We start from the raw sequence: 26828 nt of genomic DNA on the forward strand, positions 1-26828 counted from the left end.
CTTGAATGTGCTCTGTCAGTTGTGAAGCAGCTGGGAAGCGGCTGGGGTAATCAAGAAGTAGGTAATGTTTCTCCCTACACTTCTTTCGTTATCTAGCCGCCTCCTGGGTGCCTTACAACAGAACAGAACACAGTCTAGGCTTCTTTATTTGTCAACAACCAAATACCACGCAGGGAAGTAGTACTTTTCGCATGCAGTGAGTGGCTAGTTATAAAATGAATAACTAGTACTATTCGCCTTCGGACAGCTGATGAGACAAAATCGCGCATTACAAGTTAATTTCTTACAATTGTTCGGTTTAAAAGAAGGAAATAAACTAATTTATAGGACCTCAGTGTTGGTGAAAGCAGTGGACGTTTACCTCGCGCTTCCGGCTCAATAAATATCCAACACTATTCACCTCCACTTCGGTTAACAATTTTTAAGTACGATAACAACAACTACTACTACTACTATTACTACTACTACTACTTCTACTACTACTACTACTACTACTACTACTACTACTACTACTACTACTACTACTACTACTACTACTATTACTACTACTACTACTACTACTACTACTACTTCTACTACTACTACTACTACTACTACTACTACTACTACTACTACTACTGCTGCTGCTGCTGCTGCTGCTGCTGCTGCTGCTACTACTACTACTACTTCTATTACTACTACCTCTACTACTACTGCTACTAATACAACCACCACTACCATAACCACCTCCCATAGCCACAGCAACAACTACCCCTACAAGTACAACTACCACTTTCAAACTACCACAACCACCCCAACCACCACAACCAAAACCACTACAACACCACCATCACCAATACCACTCCTACTACCACCACTACTGCTACCACCGCTACTACTACTGCCATTACTAACACCACCACCCACTACTACCACTTCTACTTCACCACCACACTACCACACCACTACTATCAACCTCAACACAACAACCCCCACCACCACAACAACCACTACTACGACCACAACCACAACCACAACCAACATTACAACCTCACCACCACCACCATTACAACCAACATCAACACCACCATAACCACCACTATCACAACCATCACCACACCTACCAGCACCACAACCAACGCTATCAGAATCACAACAATCACCACCACTGCAACAATCACAAACATAACCACTGTTTCACATCGCACACCAAAACTACCACCACCAATACCACTATAAGCACCACCAAAACATCCTCAACACCACTACCACAGCCACCAAAGGTATCACTACTATAACTATTACTATAACAGCCACCACACCCATCACTATCTCCGTTACCACAACAACCTTGATCCCCCTACAAGAACCACCTGAACCACCATCACCACAACCATGACTACTACCACAAGCAGTACCACAACTACCACCACCACTACCACAACATCCACTACCAGCACCATAACAGCCACCACAACTACTACCACCGCCACCATATCCAACACCATTACTACCAGAGCCACCAGCTCCACCTCCACCTCCACCAGGGCCATCACCGTCACTAACGCTATCACTACTAACAATTCAACTACCACCACTTCCACAAAAACCAGCACCACAATTAGAACCACCGGCATCACTGCCGCTACCACAACCACAACCACTACTATTACATCAACCAAAGCCAAAACCAGCATCAACACAATTACCACAACCAGCACTAACACCACAACCACAATAACCATTAAAACCACCATTACCAATAAAATTAATATTTCTACTATTACTACCATTACTTCTTCTAATAATGACAACAATAATGATAATTATTATAATGACAATAACAATATAAACTTATCCTTAAATTGTTATTTTTATCAATATTATAATTATTATTTTTATTATAAAAAGATTAAACGATTTTAAATGGAGTAAAATACATCACCGTAAATGTTAGGAATTAAAAAATATAATATATGGCACAATCTCTCCGAAATGCTCTCGATAAAACATTGGATACCAAAGGGAGAACTACTAGATCGAATTGACTCCTGTACCATGAAGTTTAAAATAATTTAGGACTTCCTTTGCTTCACGGAATAGCATTTTAAAGTCTCTGACACTCATTGAACAAATCTCAAATCTCAAACGATAAACTTTTCTTAGCCATGGATCACTTCTCCGCAGGCCTCTCCGTTCCTCGTTTAGAGTTTCTCCGCGGGGTTTTACAGGAACATTTTACAGTCAGCACCCATTCCGCTGTTTGTAGCAAAGACGAGAGATGCAAAGGACTCCATCTCTACCTCCACCACGCGTTACTGGTATTACCCCTTCTTCTAGTTCTCTGTCCTTCGAGGATATATGCCGTTGGCTTTTTCTCGTTACTATTTCAGTAACATATGTTACACATGCATACATCAATTTATATTGTGGCATTTCCTCTGACTATTAATGAACCAGCTTTTTTGATCAATTAACAAGTTAACCAAACTTTGTTCCTTCTTGGATCAAGGGCTTATAACAGCTTGAAAGCAGTGAAATTCTTCATCCCTAAGCTGATATGCCTAAGCCATACTTACTTGACTACTGGAGTAGACTTTCTCAAGGTCTGGTTCTGGATGGATGTGTTCTTTAAGTACCGAGGCATGGCAAGCGGATCACCTTGCGTGGTGTCCTGTGACAAATGAATAGCCTAGAAGGGCTACTAGGTCATCTGAATATTGTGCATGGCGATTCTACAATAATGACAATAATAATAATGATAATTACTGAGCCAATAATCTGTCACTTCTTTATTTCCAGTGCTAAATCTAGTTACAATGGAATCTATAATTCTACATTTTTTTTACACATGTCAGTATAAATAAAATTTTAAATATAAATACTAATAGAACCAAGACCCAGAACTAGAAATAAAGAAAATGTGGCATATGAAAACTGTGGCGATCCCTATGGTTGTTGGTGCGCTTGATTCAATAAAGAAGGGGATGGTGGAATCATGGTAGTTTCTTGTGTTTATGGCCTGGTCTTCAGCTGTTTTTCCACTTTTCTTCTTTCATGGATTTCATTTTAGACTTGCATATGTGTTTCAGGGCATTAGCATTTTCCAAAGCTGATTTTTCTCCTCTGTTCTTAAACTCTGGCATTGTCACTTCCTTTTGAACTTAGTAGTATTCTTAGTTATTGAATTTTTGGCTTTAGATCTTTCATGTTCTAGCACCTGCTTTGGATATTGCCCTAATTTGTACTTCAGATAATGATTAAGCCCTATTATTACTATTTTGAATGCTGTTTCTACATCAGTCAGGCCGCTTCCTCTATCTTTTCTTAGGATGCACAGCCTTTCCACATCTGCTTCAGGATGTAACATCTTGTGCATGTTCAATAGATTGCATGTTTTTATGTCAATCTTTTTCAATTCGGAGATTTTCCAGTCAATGGTGCCAAAACTATAATGCACAACCGGGACTGCAAGACTATTGATAGCTTCTTTTATGTTTCTTCCATTGAATTCAGTTCTTAGGATCAATCTTACTCTCCTATTATATCCTTTTCTTATCTTCTCTTTCATTTTGTTATACTGGATACCATCACTTTCATCTACACTCAGGTATTTGTATATCCCTTCCTGGTCCAACTCTTGTATTTCTGCGTCCTTATTTATTACTATATTTCCAGTTGAGGTCAGTTTGCATTTTTTGGAACTGGCTTTGGCACATTTTTCAAGGACAATTTCCATACCAACATCATCACTGAATTGTTTCACTATTTCCAGTTCTCGAACTTGTTCTTGCCCATACTTGTTGTACAATTTTAGATCATGCCTATACAACAGATTGCTGATTGGAGCACTTGTGTTTGAGATCTTGTAACCATACTCAGCTGTAGCCAGCTCTGATGTTAAAGGCACGAGGGCAAGGCAAAATAGCAGAGGTGAGAGTGAATATCCTTGAAAGATCCCTCTTTTGATCTTGCTCTTGATCTGATTCGTTGTGATACATCCATCATTGTAAGATAGCTTCATTAGTTCTTCAGTTACTCGCTGAGGTTTCCATGAACTGGGTAAGCTTCTCATTAAATATGTACATCTGTAAGTTTTTTAACACCCAACTATGAGGGACAATATCTTAGGCGTTTCTATAATCTATCAAAGTCATATTTAAGTTCTTTTTCTTGTTTTTGCAGTCTTCTATGATCACTTCATTTTTAGGAAATTGATCTATGGATTTTAGGGTTCTCTGTGTTTTTGTTCTTTGGTAGTACGTATGTTTGTGCCGTTGTGAGCCAATCAGGCAGATTTTCGGGGTTTTCTATAGCTTGTTTATATGCATTCAGCGGGTATTGGTGTAGTGCTGTGAGCTGTTTGAGCCAGAGGTAAGGAACCACATCACGGCCCGGTTACTCCAGTTGTTGTCTTCTTTATAGCGGTCTGCAACTCAATTTGGTTTATATCCTCCTATGGTTGGCATTCTGTGTCTGCATATTTCGGCTCCTCTCTCCTTATCCACTCTGCTGAATGGTTGTACTCTCTATTGTTCTCCAAGATGGAACGCCAAAATGTTTCTGTTTCTTCTTTCTCAGGTTTTTCGAGTGACATCTTTTCTTTACCAAGGTTTCTGAAGAACTTTTTGTCTATTGTTTGCAAAAGTCTGGTTTTGACTGAATTGTTTACTTCTTTTTACATATCTCCTGATTCTTTTGGCTTTTGCTTGAATTTCATTTTCAGAGATTCTCTTACTGTTTGCACTTCTTGGTTTGTTGTTATTTGTATTTCTTTTTAATTCTTTGTTTTTTCTCGGAAATCTTTTGGGATTCACCTTTCTGTGCCATGTCTGTTAGTATTGACAGCTCAGCTCTCATACTTTTAATCTGGGTCTCTAATCTTGTCTTCCATTTTGGTTATTTCTGCTATTACCAGCTGAATTGCTTGGTTTGCTTGTTTGATCAACAGCTCAACTTTTCTGTTCACTGATACCTTGGGTATAAGGGGCCTCTCTGCCACTTTGATGTTTTCCCGTTCTACCCTTGCCCTCTCAATTTTTTTAACTAGGTCTTCGATCTCAGATTGACTATGTGATGGTTCTGCCTCATCTTCATTTATTGCCTCATAAAGGTTGTCGGCTTTTTCTACAAACATCATTTATTACGTTATCTATTTCGTTGTTTTGTACAGTTAATTCATTTTTAATCTCTTGCTTGATGTTATCGAGCTCAATCCTTGTTATTTTGTTTTGTTTTTTTAAATAACTCTACTTTAGTTCATCAGTGTATTGTCTGTTAAATTAGGCCTTTCATTTGGGTTTCCTTTTCTCTATATTCTAAATGTACCTTTTGTTACTCCTTCATGGGGTCTGCCTTTGCCTTGTGATAGCAGAACATTACATCAATGTAATCCTCTCATTTCCATTTCTGTCCGCTGTTTGTTCTTTTTGTGTTGGTACCTACCCGATCTTTTATGGAAGGAATTTTTTGGGAGAGACTCTCAATTGGGTTGGCCGCCTCTGCAGTCTGAGAGGGTAGATTAGTAGCCAATATTTCGACCTTAGCATGACCACAAATTGAGGGACACGCTCCTTGCTGACCCGCGCGACGAGCGGAGCGCATGGTTTGCGCCCGGCCGATGCACGATGGGAACACTAGCAAAGACTGTGATAGAAGATATAACAATAATAATGATAATAATGATAATATTAGTAGTAATAATGATTTTAATGTTAATAAATGGAGCTACATTTATGATATGATATGATAATAGTAATAATGAAGATGATAATGACCAGGCAAGGATAATTATGACGATAGTGCTTAAGATGCAATAATATTCCTTGGCCACTGTATATGATCCCGTACGAAACAAGAATATTGTCTTTTAAAAAGGCCACAAGTATTGCGCTCCTTTTACAAGTAATGGAGGTTTTGGAAAACGTTTATCTGGGTAAATCTATGGCTGCATCGTTAAGAGGAACATGTTCGTATATCACTAGAACTTCTAATTGAGCTAAATGGAAGATGTAAGAGGAAAAACTAAAGTTTATCAATGTTCTCATGATAGGATGGTTATTATTTTATTATTACAGGGATTTGCGCAGCATCAGCAATGTTGCAAATGGCTAAATCATCTTCTAAGAAGAGTGAATTTAAGGAGAAAGCTCAACAGATCGTGAAGACAAGGTTGAAGGAAATGAAAGCAACATTTAAACAATTGAAAGAATCAGCATCGGAAATTGTGGGACGAAGCTCTGACTCAGTTTTGTCACACATACATAGAGCAAGAGTTGGTTCGTTTGAAGAAATGTCAGCGATGGAAGAGGAATTACCAAAACTTGAAACATGGTCACGGAAACTTCGGGAAATCACAGATTGCCTGCAGGTTGTCCGGAAAGAACTTGACGAGCTGAAGGATTGGTATGTTTTGACATCAAGAATGTCGCACTAGGTCAAGCTTTAACAGATCGGGAAGTTTAGATAAAAACATAGTCAGGAACGTCTTTAGTTTAAACGATCATACTCGCAGTTGTTTCTGCCACAGTTGCTAGATCGCGCAATCCAAGATTCCTTGTTTCTTGTGGTTACAAATGATGAAAAAAAAAGAGAAATTCTGGCAAAAGCTAGTCACTAGATGCTAGAAAAGTTCTGATCAGTGGTAACTTAATGTTAAGCTGTTAATTTTTAATATGCTTATGCTCGGTGTCCTTGGAAAGGAGAAGGTAAACCACACTGACTTGTATTCATATTCATTCCATCACTTGATCGGTTTCACGACTCACGACAAATTTTCCTTCTTTGCGACATCGAGTAGAAGTGATTTCAACTACGCAAAGAGTTCTTTTCAAAACTTATCGCTTTAGTTCAGCTAGACCGTTTTGTTTCGTTGTTTCATCTTTGAGTATGTTGAATACTCACCAATTAACAACTGCACCACTCGGTGTTTTATTTCCCGATCTCACCGAAAACCAAACGTACTAAAAAAAAAAAAAAAAAAGAAAACCCAGAGGCGAATGTAACTTTACCAAATTTGTTCCAAGGATATAATAGCTTTCAAGTGAAAGATAAAAACATGCATGTACATTCTTTGAATTAACGCCAGAACACCGTCTTGTTGTTTTTAAGCTAATATCCGGGTGATCTACTTGTTCATCAAAGAGAGTCAGATCTAAGAAATACATTACTTTCAATTGTGTTCTTCAGGTTGAAAGTCAACGACACAGTTCCTTCTGATGACCAGACAGAAAACCAGTCATCCGTCCAAACAGCTGTATACAAGCCTTACACTCAAATTTAGGAGTAGCCTGTGTTACTCAGCAACACGTCATTGTAGTATTACCGTTAACTGACTAGGTTTAATTCAAACTAAGTTTTCCTGTTGATATTCGATCAAGAAAACAACCAGTAGAGCGTTCATTTTTCTTCACCCAACAAAGTCATTAAGACTTTGTTATCATATTTTTACCTTCGGTGGGCTCATCACACCTGACTGCTCATTTCGTTCGGTATTCATTACTAGTTTTAGGGAAATACGCAGGGGTAGAATGGCACATTTTCTGCAGTCACAAAATTACTTGGTCAGCATAACCGTGTTTTGTAAATAACCAATCCATATTGATAATTTCAATTGATTTCTCTGTACAACAATGTCTAGGCCAGCCAGTGACATGTGAGTCGATCGTAATTCCTTCTTATAAGTGACAGTTTCTTTCATCAATTTTGAATTCGTAGACCCATTTAGTGGCATCCCCCTCGTAACGGTGCTGCGAATTGGATTTATAGCTTTGACTATTATTCTTCATGACAGACGTAAGGCAAAATTATATATATTCTCTGGGCGCTTTGCCTTAACGAGACGTCGTTTTTCACTGACACTTACTAACTTCCCTGTTTGTCATTAGGTCAAGATATCGAAGAGGAGGGCGGTCAAGTAGAAATAGTAGTACAAGTTCGCGATAAATAAAAAGCAAAGCAACAAAACGTACTAATCTTCCGGTTCACATTTACAAAGGCCCATTAGATATAAACAAATCGCCTTTAAGGCGAGTTTAGTACTTTATTTAGAACAAATATATAAGGTGTCTGAAATATCTATGATTATTATGCATTTCCAAGGCCCTATTAACTGATAAACAAGTTCTTAGTAACCTGAGCCTCTCTGCCGAAAGTATTTACATTTTGTAAGTTCGCTGTCTCTACCCGGTTATAATTGGATACAAACTGGAACTCTTTTAAATATACCACGAAAATTTTAAATCGCAAAATGTTTTGATCGAGGAGTCAGACTTTGAAATTACTTGCAAAATGCTATATCCAAGCCATATTAAAGATATCTCATTGATTACTTACTTTTGCTTCCTACATAAGTGATGTAACGTCGGTTTTACGACACACAAATGTACCGGATAGTTGCTATACAAACTATTAAATCGGTGATACACCCACCGAATGAAAATTGAGATACACATTGAAGGAACAAATTTTGTGAAAAATAACCACTCTACCCTAGTAAGAAACACCAGAGAGATAGAGGAATAACTAATGTAGCTGTTAAAATATCGCTAACAGACAAGAATTTTATGGAAATGTTGATAGCTGTGCGGAAGCTCGGCTTTTTGGAAGTGATCAAAGAGTCAGTACCTACGCCGTACGTACTGACTCTTTGATCAGGAAGAAACTGCTCGGAACATTAACGAGGTGATAGTTATATATCATATTCAAAATCGTCCATATAATAACCTTTGGTCTCATTTGACACGTCAACACTGGATTTCATGACATTAACTGTAAAAACTGGTGTTACTCTGTAAATTGATTCACAAAGGACCCGGGATTTTTTTAAACCAAACTATTAACTTTGCTTTTCTAACACAAGAATCTTAAATTGTTATACAACTAACTGTTTGAAATGTTCAAAATAAGCACTGTAGATACTAATAAGGAAGACGTTATTTAAGAGCTTTTAGAGCGGATAATTTCCTACTCAATAATTGGGTTAATTACATTCTTAAGAACAGGATATTAAATTTAAATATAAATATGGCAGGTAATATATCCCTCCTTGCCAGATTTGTCTTTCATCGATCGAAAACATAGTTCGAGTTATCGGTACCTCGCGACCGCACACGACTTTCAGCCTCCCATGACCTCAACTTATTAAATGCATATTTTTTCCAAATGTATCAAGTAGAATCGTTGGTGAGATCATTCTTTGGGCTTCCCGTGGCAGTTCCGGCGTTTCTGCGTTGACGCTGGTTATCAAGCTCCCACAATCGAAAAAATTAATTAAATATTCTATAACTGACAACAAATCGCCAAGAAGTAACTTAGCACAGTCTTACAAGTTTTATTTAAGTTTGTGCAGCCTGTTTTCGTACTTGTTAACGTTTTTGCCTACCAATTTAAAGCGGCTGAAAATAAACGTCCTCAAAGGAGAGAAATCGCCGTCAGCGAAAATGGAAATTGTTTTTACCAAGCTGTTGCTCTTTGGAGGGATGCAACAAGCGACTAGAAACACGAGGTTAGAGTTAAAGAGTTAAAGAGTTGTTGATTCTCACTCTTCGAGGTCAAGCTGCCGGCAGTAGATGCTCTGCCGATCTCATGCAGCCTGTGTGAGTAGATACCATCTTGAGGTGGCATACGAAAATTGCACTCCCGTTTTTTTCCTTCTTCAGAATTCTTATATTCAACCTGTTTACTGAACGCAACGAATCCAAAACTTCAACACTTTTGCTTAGGGCTCCCCTAAAGCTTAACTACAGACATGAATGGACCTTCTTTTATGGATTATGTTGCACTCTATTGCTCATGGATTAAAGCCTTACGGGCAAAATTCAGTTCCCTTTTCAGCTGTAAATTGCTTTATTGATAGAAGAGCTTGATTAATTCCAAGATATGTTGAAATTACTATATTATCTAAAATCGGAGAACTGCAAAAATCAGTTTTCTTTAACATTCTTAAATGGAATCGGCTTACTGTTCGCCTATCATTTTTCCTTTCTGCAAACGTTGGCTTCGAAGATTAGCTTTTAGATAGTGCGTCTACTGATCGCATTGTGGCTTTTATTGTGATAAGCAAAATGTGAAAATATGGTTATTAGAGACCCGCAAAAATAACAAAATTTTTTTTAGCATGAAACGTTTTTACTCAAGCAAATAAATCGTCACTAGTTATAAAGTAGGTCTTTCGTTAACATTCCTCACATTCATCAAGCTCTATTTCTAATAGATTCACATTGCGTTTCTAAGAAGAATTAACTGTATCTCCCATGGTTCTAAGTAACATTTCTTTTTTATAGTTTTCGCAGAATTTGCATACATGTATTTATCTCATTATCTTGGATAGAGGGTCACTGGGTTTTTCGCATTGGCATTGGTAGTTTTTTTACGCTGCCCTCTTTCTTCCGACAACTCCACTTTTTTCAACTGTCTTTTTTCGTAACAAGTATCACTTTGGATTGATGTTGATGTTGATTGATGTTGAGTGCTCTCCAAGCTTTCCAAGTGCATCCATAACTCAATATACGCACAGCTAGAAGCATAAGCAAATTCTTTTATAACAGAGCGACAACAAGGATCTGCGCGAAGAAACCTTTTATTGTGATTGAATGCAAAATTCTCACAACGCACATAAAAAAAGTAAAAAGACGTCCTTATTGGCTGGTCAAAAACAGTCCACATTTTATACTTTTGTTTGAGCGAAAACATTTGATCCAGTTAACCGATAACTGTGAATGAAAAACTCAGAATCTACGTGTAAAATGGAGAAAATCAAAGCCAAATGAACAAGAGTGTCACTAAAAATGTTTTAAAAGTCAAAAACCCGAAGTTATCAAGACAAATTTGCGGAACGTGCAACTTGTGAGTATTTTTCGGCTTCATTTTTGTTGCTCTGTTGGATCAGGACCTAAAAGATCAATGCCCAAAAAATTTGGCAGTTCTTCACTGGTTTCTTCCATATTTCAAGGAAAAGAAATAATGCCCTGCAGCTTTACAGGACGGAAACTCTGAAGCCAGATAAAAAAAATGCTCACGTTATCTTAAAAACTCAACTATATCTAGATATTAGAGCAACAAATAAAAATGTTGACTAAGAAGAGGTAGAGACATTAAAATTACATACAAAGAATTAAAAAGCTTTTGCAAATAAAAAGTCTTCATAGCTTTCTTAAACCCGTTTGAAGATTCGATATTTCTAATAGAATACAGAAGATCGTTCTTATGTAGGCCTAACTAAAAGTAGTTGAGATAATTTCAAAAGCTACGCGATATTTTAAAGGCAGCTAGTGCAATGACTTGAGCAGAGGTGTGATGTAACATAATCTGCCCTCCTGGAATATGAGGCGTGCAGCTGCATTTTGGACTCTCTGTTATTTGTATAGTTGGAATTCAATAGCACCAAATATGAGGCTGTTACAACTGTCCTGGCAGCCAGATATAAAAGCATGTATATGTGTCTCCGTGCATTCTTCAGTTAGATACTTTCTAATTCTTCTAATGATATTTAGGTAATAAAACGCTTCAGAACTAGTCTTAGTGATATGATCAACCAGGGATAGGTTTGAGTCAAACCAGTCTCCAAGATTTTTAATAGGAGAGTGCGGAGCTATATTTATTTTGCCTACTTTAATGTCTACAATATTCACTTTGGCGAGGGGCTGCTTCGCACCAATCAAAAGAAACTCAGTTTTTTCCTCGTTCAACAATAGTTTATTCGCACGCATCCAATACTTGATCGCTTTAATATAACACTTAATAGCAGCAACAGCATTCAAGCGACCCGTCCTATCTGTGGGGCTGAAAGAGATGTAAAGTTGGGTATCATCTGCGTAGCAGTAGATAGATGGAAGGTAATTTAAGAAGACATCTAGTAACGAGAGCGGTCCTAAACAGGAGCCTTGGGAACTCCGCAGTTCGACCTGCATTCTTCATGATAGACCGTTAAACTGTTAAAACTTGACAAATCAGTCATATCCATACCATTAACCAAAATATGCAAAAGTAGTTCCAGTTTATAAGGATGAAGACGAGACGTTACCTGAAAACTATCGGCCAATTTCTTTGTTATCAATTTATAATCGTTTATTTGAGAAAATACGTAATCTGATAAAGTTTATAGACAAGAATGATATTCTTTATGATTTACAATATGGCTTTCGCAATAGACATAGTACCCAGCACGCGATTCTTGATATTGTGAACACCATACATTCTAATATGGACAATAGAAAGTACTCATGTGGAATTTTCATAGATCTTAAGAAAGCATTTGATACTGTTAACCATGAGATTCTTTTGACAAAACTTGAACACTATGGAATAAGAGGAGTTATAAATTCTTGGTTTAGATCATATCTTTCAGATCGCCGACAGTCTATTGAAATAGACAAATGCATATCTGAAACTGAAACGATCGTATGTGGAGTACCTCAAGGCTCTGTACTTGGACCCTTGTTATTTTTGTTATATATTAATGACATCCATAAATCTTCCAAGGAATTTACTTTTTATCTTTTCGCAGACGATACAAGTCTAACTTATGCAAATGACAACTTACGTACTCTTGAACTAACTGTCAATAATGAACTTGAGAAAGTAAGCGAATGGCTTAATGCTAACAAACTAACGCTCAACGTCAAAAAGTCTAATTATGTCATTTTTCGTCCCCACTAAAAAAGAATGCCTTTCATTCCTCAAATTAAGATTTTTAATCCAACTTTAAATACTAGAGTAACTCTAGAGATGAAGGACTTTGTTAAATATTTGGGTATAATGATTGATTCTGAACTATCATGGAAGCATCATATTGACTTTATCTGTCACAAAATTAGTAGATCGGTTGGAATAATTGCTAAAATGAGGCATTACATTCCACGGCGTCTTCTTTTGAATTTATATCATGCACTTATTTCTCCTTATTTAAATTATGGTATCTGTGCATGGGGCAACTATCCACAGACCTACCTCAATAAGATACTTGTTCTGCAAAAACGTGCTCTGCGTTTGATTTATTTTTCTAAACCCAGAGACCATGCAATCCCTTTTTTTATTGAATCAAACTGCCTTCCTTTGCAGTCTTTGTTCTTTCAACAGTTAAGCTATTTAATGTATGACGTTCATGCTAAGACAGCTCCTAAAAGTCTTCTCGATAAGTTTGCCAAAATCAATACAGAACATCATTATAATACGCGATTATCTGCAAAAGAATGCTTCTCTGTCAAATTCTCTAGAACTGAAAAAATGAAAAAATCTTTTACTAGAATCGGTGTGTCTATTTGGAATTCTATTCCACTTTCTGTTAAGACTCTCAACGTTTCTAATTTTCTTAAAAAAAATTAAATCAATACTCCTTAATGTTCTAGGTAATGAAGATAATTATTTGAATGTTAATTTTTTAATAGAATATTTTGTGAAGTTAACCTGATATATTGTATATACCTCTAGTTGTAATTTTAGTCTTTTTCAAATAACAAAATCCCTTGTACTTGAATTTATATGTAAGGTGTTTCTTTCTGTATGTTTTTGTATTTCTTCTTTTCTTTTTTCTTATGTAATTTAATAACGTCTTTAGTTAAAGTCTTGTCCTGCCTAGATTAGCATTGTAGTTATTTGCAGGACATGAAGTTTTGTAAACCTTATATTTCTTTAAATAAATACATGAAGATGATAGATGATGTGAGATTATTTGAGCTGTTTTCAGCTTTGCGACCTTTACATTCACACGGAAAGCAAAGAACTATATAGCGAAAGATCCATGGTTTATCACCAATTTCAGCTCATTTTGGGTCTGTCCCAGAATATATAAAACATATTTAAGCCAGTAGCTCCATGTCGCAGCAGGGTAATGAAGGGTAAAGAACTTTTAGCAGGTCAAAATATTCCTTCCTAAACTGTCCAGTCCCTAAATTTGTAAAAACACATTTACAATCACAATCATAAGATCGTTGTACCGACGTTGTCTTGCCGAAAAGTTGAAATTGCTCTTAAAATGCACAATCCAATCGTCATCAAAAATTTCCAACAAGCTATTCTCTTAGGCTTCATGCATTGATGATGTATTGCTGGCTTCGTGTACGGATTACTGGTGTTCATGCCAATGTGACAATTGACACACCAAATAATTAACCTCTGAGAAACGCGCTGAAGGTACAAGTTTCCGAAGAAAATGACCAAAATCCTTTGATTAACGGCACCAGAGAGAAATGCTTAACCAAACTAGTATTATAGCAGTCTAAATGACTCGATCTTAAAAACTTATTACACGGCATCCTTATATTTATGACTCGTTACTTTGGTAACAATATCCTTCTTTAGAATATTGGCTATTTATTGACTTTTATCTTTTTAGACATCATAGAATTTGACAGGAATTTGTAATGAAAGAACAGAACTAAGGGTTGTATACGCCAAGTACACCGCCATAAACGGTTTCGATGCGCAAAATTTTACACGAAATTCATTGGCAAAGAAAGTGATTCACAGTCTACTATTAAGACTTGCAGGCGCCACAACGATAATAATTTGAGTTCCACTAACTCTCGTTATTACCAACACCGCATGTCGGTCCGAACCTGCATGCCCTCTTAAGAATAGATCGTCTAGCTGCTGCCATCTCATTCATTCGTGAAAGGAACTCAGAGGAAAGGGAAAATAAGTCACTAAAGAAAAAGCTATGTCGTAAATGAAGTAACAGTCATACTGTTATCGGACTGAATGATGTACAATTTAGAGAACAGTTTCGTATGGGCCGAACGCGTACAGTGAGGCATGGTTTAAAGTTCCAAGCCATTGAGTCGCGCAATTAGAAGTCTTGTTGGCAGTTAATTGCTTCAACCACAAAATGCTCTCAATTCACTTCAGGTTTTGCAACTTGAATCAGTTTCAAATACATCAGTAATCTTGTGTACAGTAGAAAACAGTGATACGAACTTTGCCTCAAACGTATTTTTGTCGTGACTTTTCACCAGAGAGAGAGAGAGAGAAAAAGAAAGATTTTTCAGGGAACAACACCGAAAAAGCGTATTTAGACCTTTAGATTATCATTCCAGACCACCCTCGTTCAGGAAGCGATAGCTAAAATACTTCCATTGTTTTAAAATCTATTTTCCTCTATGGCGTTCGTAAATGGAATTTTGAATCATATCGAGACAAATATCCTTGAATTGTTTGATAAAGGTTGTCTGTATTAAGCTAACAGCTCGTGTGATTGCGTCCGTTAGTTACCACCCTCGGAATTTCGTAAGTAATTAATAAAACCGTATAATTATGTAGTATTAATGTTGCACATTTTGAACTTTCCATACCATTCTAGGAAACTATACTTACTTAAATGTTGACTCTCAATAAATTGGCCTAGTATAACCCGTTGATTAATTGACTATTTTGTAGCCCCAAAAGCCCGACTTATGACTCAAGAGGTACTGAACTTGATATATTGAAAACACAAGGCACCCTTCAAGGTGGAAGGTCAAGATAATACTGCTTTTACGACCGCATATTGCACTCGGTTTACATATGTAGATACATGCATAAAAAATTCCTATTGTACCCGTATTCAGAAGGATAGCCATGTAGGTAATTATTATGCTTCTGTTTTATTTAATTGTACAAGGTTTCTAATACAGTTAAATAACTAAACAATCCTTGAATTTCCTCCCAACCTGCCAGCAAATAATTAAATTTTGTGTTTTAATTTTTAAGTGTGAGAAGATAAAACAGAAATGTTCCACAAGTTCTCTTTCCAGATTGAATTGAGGTGAGCAGATTAGTAAACTAGTCAATGTCACATGCTTTTATTGAATTTTTAATTTTACTGCCCTTTTATATCTCTGTGTGCCAGCAAATGATTAAAATCTCAGTGAATCGAGATGTCTTACTTTATCAGGTTTTTTAAATTCCATCTTTTAGTTTTTGGCATTTACTATTTTAAAATTCATAAATGACATTGCTTTTTCATCCTTGTAAAAAGGTATTACACATTTCCTTAACTTAAATCTGAATCATGAGGTCAACTTCATTTCAGTGAGTTTTGAAACTTTATTCTAAACAAGAACACTTTTCTGGAGTATAATGCTATACCTATTTACTGTCTTACAGGAATGTATGTCTTAAAATGGGGAACTTCAAATTAAAAAAAAAATACAAATAAAAAAAAAATGTGTGATGAAAATCTGATCTTATAAAACACTTACAATGAAAAACCCTGTTGCTGGTAGTTAATCTCCTTATTGATTAAATTTTCATAGAAAATGCCGTCCACTGAAAGCAAGGATACAGAAGTTTTCAAAGCTGATAGAACTAAGCTGTTTGCAATTAATGAAAAGCAAATTGGCGATCATACCTGTATGCTTGACATGCCGCACTCATACATCTACGTAAGTTATGTATACCTTCCATTGTAGAGCTGTCTTTAAAAAGATTGTTTGTTATGGCTGTTGTTCTTATTGATCTTTGTAGCCAAGAATTGAAGACCATACAATAATGTTTAATGGGTACTTGCACTAACTGCGACGAGATATTCAAGCGATACTCTACGTACATAAATTAAACTGATTACATGATGTCTTTAATAACTGTACACATTTTATATGACTCTCGCATTTGCTGGCAACAAAAGTTAAGATTGTTAGGAAAGCAAACAAACAAATGAAGAGAAGACGATAAAAAGAGGGAAACTGCAAAAGTAACCATATAATAGAAAAAATGATGATGATCATGTTGAAGATAGCCTAAAAAAGGATTGAGGTTGTATCAATAAAGTGACCGGTTTGCAAACTTGAGAACTTGGTAAATACACCTTGGCTTGCAATTCTAATAATTACAGTTTGCTGGGGTAATTTAAATATCAGTCCTCATGCAGGAAGCTTCCACATGACCTGTACAGTCACATATTATGAGATGACTTAAAACGAATGGCTTTACTATGTGCCTTGTAGGTTCAAGCAGGTATTGCACAAAATGTCTGCTTACCTTTTTAATTAATCCACACTTCTTTTTCTAATTCAAACTTTTCAACCAAATTTTATATTCTTTTGAATATTATTAGATCTCCTAGAATCAGTTAATTAATATTCATGTAATTAAAAATAATAATTGCATGAAATCTTGCAGATGTATGGCACATTATTTTTTCCTCTGATCCTACTAACATTTTATTATGTGTAGGAATTGGTATTGGCTATAAAAAGTATAGTCAGATTAAAGATTTGTGCGAAGCCTATGCATCAAATTTATGTAATAAAATACCGAATCCTTCTTAAAACTAGTTTATCAGAATAAGAGTGAGTTACCAGGCACAAGTAATTTAGTGTCAACAACTGAGTTGAAAAAGTAAACTGGCTACCGTCAGGAGTTTAAAGGCTGACGTTTCCAGCGTTAGCCCTTTGTCGGAGCGAGGTCCTGTTACCAATTAATCATAACCATTTGGAAATTTCCCTGTTTTTATTTCAGGGTAAGTGGTTGTTGCTATGATCATTTTGATCAATTCTGTTATTTGACAAACACTACTGCTTGAAGCGTCAGCCTTTAAAATCTTGATGGTGGTCAATTTACGTTTTTAATTCAGTTGCTAACACCAAATTACCTGTTATACACTCCCACTGATGCAGCAACACAATATCTTTAGAAACTTGCCCCCTTTACCAGGCACAAGTATGGCTATTTCATGATGATATTGTCCAGGTTAAAAAAAATAGTCACTGCCTACTAAAATGCTCAGTTCCTTTGCCCTGACAGTCCAACCTCATCAAAACATTAGCAACAGGAGCAATTGGCAAATTAATGATTCAGACAAGAGAGCCAATTCCAACATACACCCTTCTCAATCCTGTTAGTTCAATCTGGAAATGGCATTTCAAACATGGTGTATACGCCATAAATTTTTCATTTCCCAGATTTATCATTTTGTAACGGTGTTTACAAGTTGTGGAAAATGGTTGAGTTGAAATATAATACAAGGACTTGCCTGTAGAAAGTACTAGTCCAATGAAAAATTTCTACAAATCATTTAAATCTATTGTTGTGTTGCAATAACTCCACCTACCGGTAAATTCAGTTATTTGCAATCATGCGAAAACACCGTCTAAAACTTTTCAAGCTATTTAATAACCAATAACAACATCAACTCAACCTTTAAAATAGACAAAAAACCTGATTGATGTTTGGAATTGATTTCTGTAATGTACAAATGAAATCCAGGTACTATCTCAAGTTTTCTACTAACGTCTTCATGGTCGAATCCTAAGTCTCTCTCTTCTTCATCAAGTTTTAATTATGATATTCTCGTTCTAGTTTGTCTTCCTTTAATCAAACTTTCGCAGCACAAGAAGCATGTTGGACAAATTTCGTATTTCAGTAGCTAGAGCTGCTAAGATCATGGACATTTGGCTTAAAGACATCTACATCCTATGCAGTTACAGCAGAGGTTACTGATATAAATAACAGAAAAAATCCCAAACAGACGCAGTCTATTTTCAGCTAGAGGAAGATATGCAATCATGAAAACAAGCATGCCCACAAGAAAAAAGTAAAACACGAGTTGAAAGTGACTTTTTAATTAATTTTCTACGCTTATCAGGAGGTTGAAACGTTGGGGAAAAACGCTGGGGCAAGCAATCATACCTGGCAACTTCAAGAAAATATATAATAGAAGCCCATACGATTCGTCTTCCATACGTTCTCACGCTTATACTCTTCAATAAACCGGTGATGTCTTAAGTCGAGGTAGTTTACCGTTTCTTTCCATTTTGGCTCAGTTTCTCAAACCAAAATTATCAGTCACGTTCATTAGAATATAATTTCAACTGATGCTGACATCATAAACTTCATCTGAAGAAGAAAATTTGCTCAAAAACATCAGGAAAAATACCGAAAGGTCCTCAGCTGCTTGAAAATACCGCTGACTAACATGCGTGTTGTTCTCTCGGCTCCGCACCCTGTGAATTCTCCTCCCCCCCACCCCTACCCCTCAGAATGCTCCCTAAATCCCCTCAAAGAAACTCTTCTAGTACTGAAGAGTTATATTAGAGTTTTTATCATAATGAAGGGCTGGAAAATAAACTAACAAGAGCTCCGCTTTTACGCTTGTCTTAATCTTTATATTACTAATCACCTTAAGTGTTTTCCCTTTCGTCGTTAAAAAAAAAAAAAAAAAAAAAACTTGGTCGGGTTATCTATACGTCGCGAGATCACGTGAATTTCGGCATCCTTTGACCTCAACGTATCAAATGAATAGATATCCAAGTATATCAGAAAGAATCCTCTGTGAGATCATTTATTTCTAAATTGCTTACGCGTTTGGTATCTTCTGGGCGCTAAATAAGTAAACTAAAGAGGCGCACCATACTAAGACATCCAGTCAACGATTATAAAAATCCTGCTGAAGGCTCTAAAGTAAGCTTAAAACCTAGGTAAGTTGTACTCCGATGCATTTTGTGATGACATGTCTCAAAAATCAATTTCGAAGAACAGAGTTACCATTTGATGTCTTCTTGCTTCGAGAGGGAATAGGAGCTAAGTGGGTGTCTCGTGATTCAACTTGAACTAAGGCCTCTAGTACGAATCGAGCTCAGATAATCTGTACTAGGACAATATTTGGTGAAAGGATTTTTAGGCACCGCCATTCACATAAGTTATATTTTCACATGTGGTCTACAATAAGGGCGAAACTGATGCAGGAGGCTCCCCAAATATTTATGGCTCTCTGTAATCAGCCTATAGTGACTGTATACCTGATAAGGAACGTTCATCAGTGGAAAGCAACTTTTTCTCGGTGGGGAATGTTTGCATGACATCCTTAACAGAGCAGCTGCGAAGGTGACTAAAGGGACTGTTTGTTGTTAAATGATAACTGAAATTGGAGAGGTCTCTAGAAGTTATCAGGTGAGGATGCTGACCCTTAATAATTGCTCTTCGCCAAAAATAATTTTTCAATTTCTGGCTGTTAGCACGCAATAGCTGTTGGCACGCAATAGCTCCCCAACACGCAGAAATCACTCGTTTCTTGGAAAAATCAGTTAGCTTGAAACCAACAACGAAGTGATTATGTAAGCATATGAAAGCGAGACCTTGACGATCAAAATTTTCTCAAGTTGCTAATCTGTTTGTCTCCTCTTTCCTTACACAGAGACGTTTCCATTAAAAATCCACAAAGTATAGCAGGATAAGAACAGGTATTACTTCCTATTGCTCCTGTGTTGTCTAGCATTGAGAGAGCTACTCTTTGCTATTCATATGACCAAGGTATTCTGTGCTACATTAGTTTAGAGTAAGTTTTGAAAATGCAGTGATGTTTTCGTTTTGAGCAAAAATTTGACCGAGAGATCATTTTGTTATGAAAGAGCATGAAATCATCCGAAGTCAAAATTCAGTGCTGCTGTAAGGGCTTTTGCCCAATACAGTTATAAATGCATGATTATTACGGCAAGAATTAAGAGAATTGTTGATTCTCACTCTTCAAAGTCAAACTGCCGGCAGTAGATGCTCTGCCGATCTCAAACGAGCGTGCCTTGCTGTTTGGGTAAATTTGAGTAGATGCCATTAGGAAAGGACATTCGAATATCACACCCCCATTTTGCCTTCTTCAGAATTCTTAAATTCGACCTGTTTACAAAACGAAACGAATCGAAAACCTCAACAATTATGCAAAAAAAACTATAGAGGTGACTAGTATTGAAAAGTTGCACTAAAGCAAGACTACGGATATGAATGGACCTTCTTTCATGGAAAATGTTTCATTCCAGTCCTCAGTTAAAACCTCATGAGCAAGCTTCAATTTCCTTTTCCGTCCGAAGTAAAGGACTTGATTTATTCCAAGAAATCTTGAGCGTAATATTCTTGAATATAAAATCGAGAAACTGTACAATTATTTCGCTTTAAAGAAGTCAAAAAAATTCAGTTAGCTCGAAACCAGCGAGGAAAAGAGTATGCAAGCATATGATGGCGAGACCTTGGAAACTATTCGATATCTATATATTTTTTTTGGTGGCTAGTGATTCTATAGGAGGCGAAGCTACATATGTTGTCGTGATGAGTAAGTGAGTGTAACAATAGAATTCCGATCTTTGCCAACGTTTGAACCGGTGCTACGTATTATTAATTTCAGAGTATCTTAGTGGTTCGACATTCGCACTCGATACACATTTGACTTCATTCATTTTGTGATTTCTGGCTTAAAGCCACTTGAGCGTTATGTTTTCAGTTCTTGCCTTTGTCAGTACGGAAAACAGCAGAAGACATCATTTCAGGATTGCGCACGCAAAAAAAAACAATATTTCTCCTGTCATCAGCGGATCAAGAAAATCAGAAAATTCTTTTCTTCGAAGAAAGAGCATTTTACCATTGAAATCAACAAGTAGTGTAGATCCAAAGAAATAATCCTCTTTTTAATATTTTTTGCCGTGACACTACAAAAGACGATAAACATCTCAAAATAATTTCACTGTGGAATCCACCAACGCATAATATGTATCAAAAAACTTTCCCAAGCAGAAATATCTCAATATATCGTGGAAGCTTTGAGGAAATTTTTTTCTTTGAAAAGAGAGAATTTCACCGTCTGAGCATTTCACCGACTTCTGCCGAAAAGAGCCGCTAAATTTGCGATGCAAGCATGCTGCGAAATACGATAGCTTGAGTCATTCAACAGATCGATAGAAAGGATAAATGGTGGATCGGCGTAATGGTGGAATTTCTTAAAACACGGAGTGTCAGAATATCCCAAACCGCGGATTGTTGGAGCCCATTAGTTGGAGCCTTTAACTGCCCTGTATTTTTGTCACGGCGTTTTCACAGACAAGTCTATTTTTAGTTTGAATTTACTGCGAATTAGGACTCTCCACTAGAGCACATCGACCAACCAAGATTAGCACCTGGTTAATTTCTAACTTTACACGTCAATATATCGAAAGAAAAATGGCAGAGAGATGCAAGTATTCTTGAGATAGTTCGAGTGCAGATTCTTGTGAACAAAGGCGTCCCAAGTTCACATCTCGAGAAAAAGCAAACGATTAATTCATGAAAGCGTCACGCGTTGGGTGACTCGGTGTTAACTTAGGAGGGGAACTGTCGAGACTGATTTAAACACGTTACAAGGATAGTATGGGGAACGAAATATGGTCGATTTACAACGACAAATATCTCGAAATATGAACATTTTACACGTAGAATCAATAGAGCTTACTCACATCTTGTGTGTTCGTTGTGGTTTCCGGCGTTCTCTGCCGTTTTTAGCTTGCTTTGCCATTACTGTTATTCCTGTTATACAACGAAATCGAAGTGTGCAGCCTTGACTTCGTCTCATAACAGGAATAACAGTGATGGCAAAGCAAGCTTAAAACGGCAAAGAACGCCGGAAACCACAACGGACACACAAGATGTAAGTAAATTCTATTGATTTTACGTGTTAAATGTTCATATTTCGCTCTCCGGCAAATAACTGACATCAGCGTTGCAAATGAATATTTCGTATGCATCGACTTTCACACAGTGCATAGATTCGTGAACATCTAATTCAGTGATAAGAATTGATGGCTCGTGGGGTGGATTTTTGGAAACCTATGTTGGGAGAATACACGGCCCCTTCTGGCTTGTGTTTATGCCTGTATCCGGCAGGGGTTTCGCGCTGTTCAGGACATCGATCAGCTCAGGAAAAGGCTTGACCTTTATAACAATGATTTATTTCTGTTATCAAAATACGATGGATACTACAATTGGTAGGATTTTCACACGATAATAAAAGTGCAAATGTAGTCATGTGGAAAGACAAGGATTATGAGTAAATCTCAAGCGCGTGAAACATACAACAATTTGAATCTCACCATTCTTCGCCTGTGAAATGTCAGCCAAACAGAATGAGGAACGATCGTGTACGGAGTGGGAACAGGCCCCTGAATCAGCTTCTTTTTAGTTGCATTTGTTGGCCATCTTCCCCCGGTTTGTCCAGTTACAGTTACGTTCGTCCTCTCTTCTTGATTTCGCCTTTCTTCACCATAGTTACCCGGACGTGTCTTCACAGTTTCCTCGGGAGAACTCGCTATGCGCTAAGTTCGATTAATACAGCTATTAACCAGAAAACGCCAAAAAATATTTTGTATCCTAAGCACTTGAAATTATTATTATATTTCTATTGTTAATATAACTTTTTCCAATTTAGTTATTTTTTTAATGTCAATTAGACGATATATTCTTGAATCATCCTTATCTTGTGCAACAGGCTACTAATAAATATGTGTAATGCGGCAGGTTTTTTGTTTTGCATGCGAGACATATGTTCTTCAACACTACCTTCTAGCGTTATTTCACAACCTCTATTTCTGTTCAATGCGTTAAAATTGTGCTATACCTGTAAACAAAAGCCTTCGACTATCTATTTTCTGAGTTTGCTAAGCTGTTTGTCTCTTCTTTCCCTATACAGAAAACGTCTCCATTACCAATCCACGAAGAAGAGCTGGATAAAAACAGGTATTCCTTCCTCTTGCTCATGCGTTGTCTAACATTAAGAGAGCTACAGCATGTCAATCGTTTGACCAATATATCCCGTGCTAAAATTAGTGCATAAGTTTTTAAATTACAATGTTGTTTTTGTTTTGAGAAAATATTTGACCCCAGAGATCATTTTGCGTCAAAGAGCTTGAGATCATCCCAACCTAGAATTCAGAGCCGTTATGCGGCCCTTCTGAATACAGCTACCGCTACGTAATTTTTAATTGAAGAATTGTTGATTCTCGCTCTTGGAAGTCAAGCTGTCGGGAGAAGATTCCTTGCCGATCTCACACGAGCGTGCCTGTGTGAGTGGACGCTATTGGAAAATGATGTTGTGCAGTAATGAAAAGTTCCTCTAAAGCTACATACTATGGTCATGAGTGGACCTTCTCAAACGTTAATAATGCATGAGGTAATTAACTAATTGTGTGGCCTCATTTAGGTCACATTGATGCCTCGTGATACCCGGTAAAGAACAGATCCGAACACGCGTGATTAGATATCCAAATTTCGGAAAACATCAACAGCCATCTTTGTACTGAGTACTTTAACGTTCGAGCATAAACTTCCTCTTTGCAACTTTTCGGCGGTCGAAACCGGGAAGACCTTTCCGTAGCTGCTTCTTCCCTTTCCCAAAATTGCAAATGAGAACGTCGAACAAATTGTGGCTGCTTTTAATTAAAAAGCCGAAGTCGTCAAAAAACACAACACCTTTCATGACACTGACTAACAACTAAGCACATGCGATAATGAAACAAAAGAAGACAAAAACTGACTATTTACGTGGTCTTTCGTTTTTGTGTTTATTGTTGATAAATTATGCCCTTTTGAGAAGCCATTTCATAAACTCGAGCTTCGCCGTGTTTCATCAGGATTTCCAAATTCTCGAAAACAATAGACGCACTCGGCTTTCGGCCTCGTGCTCTCATCAGTTTTCTCGTGTTTGGAAACCTCGATGAAACACTCGCCCTCGTTTATGAAATATTACTTCTCTCACAGATAATGTGTCATTTTATTTCTGGATTAAAAAATCAAGGGCAAACTCCAGCTGACGAACGAACTTGATTGACTCCTAAGAATGTAGAGGGGTTAGTATTCCTAAATGGATTTGGTTTACTGTTCGTCTCTAATTATTTTTTTATTCCTTTCTGCTGGCTTCGAAAATTAGCTTGTTGTCAGGGTTTCAACTGATATTTGGTAGCATGCATTGTAATACGCAAAACGTTCAGAGATATGTTTGCATGTCTCACCTGATATGCCAAAACAAGTCACCAGGAGCTTTCATGGCAAAATACAAAAAAATTTACTTAAATTTAGAAGAGGGCGAATATTTCCCAATCACTATTGAATTGTGTATCTACGGACGAGCCGAATTTGAGGTTGACGAAAAAAAAATAATCGCTGAAAAAGAGCTGAGTTATCCTACAATAAAAGATTTATTATATAACCAAAATTTTACACAAACTGGACAATCCGTTTTTTAGAGAAAAACTGAAAGCGGAAATCCAGCTCAAAGAGTCAGCCTCAAGGAAATATGTTTGGATTTTTTTAAACAGAAGCATACAAGGAGGAATTCTGAGTGACAACTTTGTTCAGAATTCAGAGAGTAACCGAGGGCGGTGGGACGTTTTTGTTTAAGCTTGGATAGAGGGCCATTCGATTTTTCGCAACGGTCTTGGTTGCCCTCTTTATATACGAATAAAGGGGTAAGTTTCTAAAGAAACTGTGGTGCTGCGTCGGTGGGAGAGTATAGCAGGTAATTTAGTGTTAACAACTGGGTTGAAAACGTAAATTAGCCACCGTAAAGGGTAAAAAAGCTGACGTTTCGAGCGTTAGCCCTTCGTCAGAGCGATAGGGCTAACGCTCGAAACGTCAGCTTTTTTACCCTTTACGGTGGCTAATTTACGTTTTCAACCCAGTTGTTAACACTAAATTACCTGCTCTTTATATACGGTCTTGCGCTGCCCTCTTTATATATGCTTAAAATGTAGATTATCATTCAAACAAGGCAACAATAAAAAGAACCGACGATATTTATCCTATTGCGTGGAATGACTGTGATTACGAGTATATCGGACGGACCAAACGTCAGTTTCTTACACGTTTGAAAGAGCATCAAAAAGCGGTCTTCTTTGGCAAACAGGAAAATTCAGCTTTGTTGGAGCACACTTGCCCAACCAACCATACAGTTGGGTGGTGGCGCCTTTGTTTGGAGGCCTGGCATATCAACTCCGCTTCTCGTTCATTTTACCAGCCGTTATTTTCAGACAAGTTAACCTTTCGATCAGGAGGTTTAGTTACGCAGTATCAAAGTATCAAAAACCTGACAAAAGCCGAGAGAAATTAAAAACCAAGCAAGTCACTTCTAAGTCGACTTAGAATCGCTCCATACCCAGAAACTATCTACGGAAACAGACAAAATAGCCTAGAAGTGTTTCGAGACAAAAGAGTAATTCAAAGAAGTACTTAACCTGCCTTAAGAATAAAAATATATCTAGGCATAGGTGTTTGCATGCTTCGGCTTAAAAAATTTCAGGAGACAATCAGAAATTGTTGTGCAGTGTAGCGTTTTCTGCAAGTTGTTTGAATTACACTCTTTGACATAACAATTCCTTTCGGACATATAAGTCCTTAAATAACAGTAGCTGAACCAAAGGCTTTTCCAAATGTCACAAAGTTTTATGTGAAGTCAGCCTATTCGGTCTCCATTTTCAGAAGTGTTTTCAATCCTTCTTGAAAATTGAAGAATGGTGAAGTCCAAAGCTTATTCCTTCGCTTGTAAACATTTATCTTCCAGTGTTTCAAAATTGAAATATTTCAAACAAAATATACTCTCAGCATCGAGAGGTCCGAAAGATCATCTCGGTCAAAAAGGAATGGAAAGTGAACATGTATAAAATTTCAACGAGTTTGTAATGAGGAGCTGAGACTGGCCAAGTTATGGCTCATGAAAACACGTACTTAAATCACATCACATCAGCTAATTTGTCCTAGAAAGAAAAAAAAATAATATTAAAAATAAAATCGTATATTATATACAGTACATTAACTACTATCTACATAAGTAACAATTGCAGTGCAATAACAGAATACAGAGCTCAAGGCTTGCAAATACAAAAACTTGCGAAAGCCGCCTTTGAAATTAAGAACAGTTGCATTCGCGGCAAGGATTGCAACATTGCAAAGACAAAACGACCTCTTCTTACACCACAGATGATGACATCTACGTTGGAAGTTGCAACCATCGAGCTCCATCGAGATGACCGCCACTATGACGAACGAGCGTACTGTACATGAAAGTACAGGAATAGTTCTGTTTAAACAGGGTGAAAAAATTAAAGCTTGCCATTGGAAACGCACATCGCTGAATGAACCCTGTCAATAGT

At 37.1% G+C, this 26828-nt stretch overlaps 1 protein-coding gene and 1 pseudogene across 6 annotated transcripts in view; both read left to right on the top strand.

The window, feature by feature from the left end:
• The window catches only part of LOC131790229 (transmembrane GTPase fzo-like), a 104127-nt gene that overhangs the window by 69854 nt on the left and 7445 nt on the right, over positions 1-26828 (top strand). For 2 of the 6 annotated variants that reach the window (XM_066166197.1, XM_066166199.1), the window contains exons 8-9: positions 6057-6384; positions 7168-9069. In XM_066166197.1, coding sequence (XP_066022294.1) covers positions 6057-6384; positions 7168-7261 — 422 coding nt within the window. In that variant the 3' untranslated portion in view covers positions 7262-9069. Of the gene's footprint in view, positions 1-6056; positions 6385-7167; positions 9071-19229; positions 19371-19897; positions 20007-20086; positions 20133-23374; positions 23422-26828 lie in introns of those variants that run through there. The other 4 variants (XM_066166195.1, XM_066166196.1, XM_066166198.1 and 1 more) reach the window with 4 other exon arrangements.
• Positions 6-1905, top strand: LOC131794955 (uncharacterized; annotated as a pseudogene).

The sequence above is a fragment of the Pocillopora verrucosa genome, chromosome 4, assembly GCF_036669915.1.
Source record: "Pocillopora verrucosa isolate sample1 chromosome 4, ASM3666991v2, whole genome shotgun sequence".
Taxonomy (NCBI): domain Eukaryota; kingdom Metazoa; phylum Cnidaria; class Anthozoa; order Scleractinia; family Pocilloporidae; genus Pocillopora; species Pocillopora verrucosa.